This window comes from Triticum dicoccoides, chromosome 6A (assembly GCF_002162155.2).
Source record: "Triticum dicoccoides isolate Atlit2015 ecotype Zavitan chromosome 6A, WEW_v2.0, whole genome shotgun sequence".
NCBI classification, from domain to species: Eukaryota; Viridiplantae; Streptophyta; class Magnoliopsida; order Poales; family Poaceae; genus Triticum; species Triticum dicoccoides.
The window spans coordinates 123,072,164-123,076,999 of record NC_041390.1 but is presented as its reverse complement, the minus strand read 5'-3'; the positions used below and the strand labels follow the sequence as shown (position 1 = coordinate 123,076,999).

The window sequence follows — 4,836 nt, the reverse complement described above, 5'->3', positions numbered from 1 at the left end:
AAGCTGGTCTTATGTGACAATCCATTTTAAAGGCTATATTTATATTGACTCCAATTTTGTGCGTTATCTGGACAGCCTTAAGTGCACATCGAGCATTCATATGTATTAGGGCATGTACAATGGTTGATAAGATAGTCTTATCTTAAGTTTTGCATCTAAATTAGAGATGACAAACAAACATGTCTACAATGGATCATCTCTTAGCCTTATTTTTAATAATTAGTTGTTCCTAAAAACATGGTGAGACAAATTATGCTAAGAGATCATCTCTTGTCTTCTCTTAAGTAAGATAAGACAAGCCTTCTTTTATGATTTTTCTCTCCACTACCTCATTATTTATCTATGTGGCACGCTTAAGATAGAACTATTGTACATGCCCTTACTACTGCAACGACTCTGCCAGAGAGTTGCTCTGAGCTGGTTAAACCGATCAAAACCAGAAACCAGTTCCGGTAACGAACAAAGCTCGATCGGTTAACGTCAATTCGGTTGATTCCAAGCTCGATCGGTCAACGTCAATTCGGTTGATTCCAAGTTTATTTCTTCACCCGATGATTTTTGCTTCGAACCATAATTAAAGCCAGGACCAACGAAGGGAAGACGCGTTGTCGTACTGCACACTCCATCGATGTCAACGAGGAAAATACCGTATAAAATCGTAACGCCCGTTTCTTGTGGCAACGAGTACATCACAACTCACAAGGCCACGGAAATGGACAGGGAACGACTCGATCCATTCGAGAAAAATGCTTGCGTCAAACTTCCGAAAAAAGATCAATAATGCTAAACATACAAAGGGTCACACGCAATTACACTTGTTTGTAAAGTCCATGTAAATCAATGTATGTATAGCATTACTTGGAAAGGACCAACGCACAGATAATGTCTATAAAATTGGAATACAATTTCTTACACGCTATGCTGACCAATTGGAAAATTAGCCCGGGCTGAATCAAGCGGAACTAGCTAAAAGCATCCCAGCAATGACCGGGAAATACAGGGCAAGATTTGTGTGACGAGGTTCCGTAAAAAAAATGTTTTTTGGCGCAAAAAGAAAAGATTTATGTGGTTGCATGTGTTGACCAGCCTCGCATATATAACATGCTGCTGCGTACGCTTGTTCTCAGTTGTCATCATATCCATGTTCCTGGCAGCAGTCTAGCTCAGTACCGTACAGCCTGCACTTGTCATCTTCGCTTGCGCCATGGGGTTCGTGTACCGAATCGCGAGCCCGTCGGAGTACCTGGCCATCACCGGGTACGGCGTGGACGACGTGAAGCTGGCGAAGAAGGCGTGGATCGCGCCGGGGCAGCGGTGCGCGCGCTTCGACATCTCCCCGGTGAACTACACCTTCGAGGTGCAGGCGATGAGCGCCGAGAAGCTCCCCTTCGTGCTCCCCGCCGTCTTCACCATCGGCCCGCGCGCGGACGACGTCGAGTCCCTGCTCCGCTACGCCAAGCTCATCTCCCCGCACGACAAGCTCTCCCGCCACGTCAACGAGCTGGTCAAGGGCGTGATCGAGGGCGAGACGCGCGTGCTGGCGGCGTCCATGACCATGGAGCAGATCTTCCACGGCACCAAGTCGTTCAAGCAGGCCGTGTTCGAGAGCGTGCAGCTGGAGCTCAACCAGTTCGGCCTCGTCATCTACAACGCCAACGTGAAGCAGCTGGTGGACGTGCCGGGGCACGAGTACTTCTCCTACCTCGGCCAGAAGACGCAGCAGGAGGCCGTCAACCAGGCCAAGGTGGACGTGGCCGAGGCGCGCATGAAGGGCGAGGTCGGCGCCAAGGAGCGGGAGGGGATGACGCGCCAGAACGCCGCCAAGGTGGACGCCGAGACCAAGGTGTACACGGTGAAGCGCCAGGGGGAGGGCTCCAAGGAGGAGGCCAGGGTGACGGCGGAGGTGAGGGTGTTCAGGAACGAGAGGGACGCCGAGGTGGCGCAGGCCGACGCGGAGCTGGCCATGAAGAAGGCCGGGTGGGAGCAGCAGGCGAGGGTGGCGGAGGTGGAGGCGGCCAAGGCCGTGGCCATACGGGACGCGCAGCTGCAGGTGGAGGTGGAGCGCACCAACGCCGCCAGGCAGACGGAGAAGCTCAAGGCCGAGCACCTCAGCAAGGCCGTCGTGGACTACGAGATGAAGGTGCAGCAGGCCAACTGGGAGCTCTACAACCGGCAGAAGGCGGCCGAGGCGCTGCTGTTCGAGCAGGAGAGGCAGGCGGAGGCGCGCCGCGCGACTGCGGACGCGGAGTTCTTCGCGCGGCAGCGGGAGGCCGAGGCCGAGCTCTACGCCAAGCGCAAGGAGGCCGAGGGGCTGGCGGCCATGGGAGAGGCCCAGAGCGTGTACCTGTCCTCCATGCTCGGCGCGCTCGGCGGCAGCTACGGCGCGCTCCGTGACTACCTCATGATCAGCTCAGGCGTGTATCAGGAGATGGCGCGCATCAACGCCGACGCCATCAAGGGGCTCGAGCCCAAGATCAGCGTGTGGAGCAACGGCTCTGCTTCCGAGGGTGGTGACGGCGCCATGAAGGAGATGGCCGGGGTGTACAGGATGTTGCCGCCGTTGCTAACGACGGTGCACGAGCAGACTGGGATGCTACCGCCGGCGTGGATGGGCACTCTCAAGGGGGGCACCTCCACGTCCACCTGAGCTTGCCACGAAGCTTCAAGTACGTGCAGTCGCGCACCTTATATATGCCAGTGTGATTGTGAATGCGTGTGAGATACGTCAACATAAGGGTGTTTTATTTACTTCGGATAACATGTACTATATCTCTCATCTAAATGATTTGCTGGTGAATAAACCAAAAATGTGTCTACCTCTCATCTAAATGAAAAATAGCTATGATCGCAAAAAAAAAAAAAAACTATGTCTCATCTTCCACAACAAAAAAGAACTCCCTCATCTAAAGCGTTTTATATTTATTTATAGAGGGAGTACATCGTTCACCCGCAAAAAAAAAATATCGTTGAATTTTATGCAGATATTTGTTGGGATTTTTTCCTTTTATTTTTGTGTTTTTCTAACATAGTACGAACACAGACGCTTGCACATACACTCATCTCTATGAACGGTATGCATACCCTATCCCTGTGAGCACCTTCGAGAGACTGAGCCGGCACATCATCTTATGATTGACAAAGCGTCACAGAAACTTTGTAGTCGATGGAAACGTCTCCTCCCACTGAACGCACATCGCAGAAAGGCCAGAAATAAATTCAGAAAAATGCGAGCATAAGTGTCAAGTTTAGGACTTAAACCATGATAGGCTGACGATACAACTATCCTTCTAAAAGTCCAATCGCAGGTTGGTTTGCCTTTTATTTTTGTGTCTGATTAATCAAATAGTGTAGGAGTTAGATGGATCCTCAAAAAAAAAAGCAAATCCATTTTTCTTTTCTGTCCCGTCGTAACGCTCGCAAAATTCGCTCGTTATATTAATATATAATTAAAATGATTGCTTTGAGATTTGTAATTATTTTGGCCATGTTAGTTTTGAGCATTGTGCGCGTGATTCGAATCGCGTGGCTCATGAGCTGGCTAGAAGGGCTAGGGTTGATCCTCCGGGTGTGTGGACGGACAATCCTCTCTCTTTTATCCGTAGCCTTATTTTGGATGATTTTTCATTATTTGAGATGAAATAAAACTAGCCATGATGGCATTTTCTAAAAAGAAGGAAAAAAGGAAGGATGAAAAATAAAAGAAAACGGGCTGACTCTTCCCTACGAGTCGGGCAGCTACCATAGTCCCTATCCCGAGGCCTGTTATTTCCTGGCTGAGCCCATAGTCTGGCTGATACTCAAGAGTCGGCCACCAACCTCGATAGATAGAACGGCAGTTGCTAAAAAAATAAAAATAAAAGATAGATATGGCTGGGCGAGCGGCACCGCCCTGTTCGCCGGACCCTCCTGCTGGCGACGATCATCAACCAGGTGCGTCTCTACCGTTCCCTGCCCTGCCCTCCCCGCTGTGCAAAACCGAGCACCCAAACCCTAATTCAAGCTATTTTGTACTTCGATTTTCTGCAAAAAAAAAGTCATCGGATGTCTGGGGCTTCAACCAAAATTGCTATGGGAACCTTCGATGGGGACCTCAACCAAAAACTTTCAAAGTTAGCGTTTTGCCGCGTTGCCGTAGATAGAGTGCCGCCTGTGGCCTTGACACCTGTTCTCCGATCTGGAGTTCTGAACCTTGTGTAGTTGTGTGGCTTTGCCGGTTTCTCGGCTAATGAAAATTCAGATTCAGGTGGCCTTAATGCCCCCCGGCGTGTATCAGGAGATGGCGCGCATCAACGCCGACGCCATCAAGGGGCTCGAGCCCAAGATCAGCGTGTGGAGCAATGGTTGTGCTTCCGAGGGTGGTGACGGCGCGATGAAGGAGATGGCCGGGGTGTACAAGAAGTTGCCGCCGTTGCTAACGACGGTGCACGAGCAGACTGGGATGCTATCGCCGGCGTGGATGGGCACTCTCAAGGGGGGCATCTACACGTCCACCTGAGCTTGCCACGAAGCTTCAAGTACGTGCACTCGTGCACCATATATATGCCAGTGTGATTGTGAATGCGCGTGAGATACGTACATGCATAAGGGCATTTTATTTACTTCGGAAAACATGTACTACTGTTTGATTTGCTCATGAATAAACCAAGGATGTGTCTACCTCTCATCTAAATGAAAACTAACTATAATCGTAAAAAAAGAGAAAATTAACTATGTCTCATCTAACTTCCTCATCTTCCATAACAACAAAAAAATTCCCTCATCTAATTTTTTTTATATTTGTATATAAAGGGAGTACATCGTTGATTTTTACGCAGATATTTGTTGGGATTTTTTTCC

The 4,836-nt window shown here is 49.7% G+C and overlaps 1 protein-coding gene across 1 annotated transcript; it reads left to right on the top strand.

Annotated features, from left to right (window-relative positions):
- The first annotated feature begins 1,151 nt into the window (after positions 1-1,151).
- Positions 1,152-2,771, top strand: LOC119318937 (flotillin-like protein 1). The gene has a single exon (XM_037593483.1). The coding sequence runs from the start codon at positions 1,205-1,207 to the stop codon at positions 2,645-2,647; it is 1,443 nt and encodes a 480-aa protein (XP_037449380.1). The 5' UTR covers positions 1,152-1,204; the 3' UTR covers positions 2,648-2,771.
- Positions 2,772-4,836: the final 2,065 nt, after the last annotated feature.

Bases quoted from the DNA above. Each gene is read 5' to 3' on its own strand.
- LOC119318937 (XM_037593483.1), top strand. From the start codon at position 1,205: ATGGGGTTCGTGTACCGAATCGCGAGCCCGTCGGAGTACCTGGCCATC.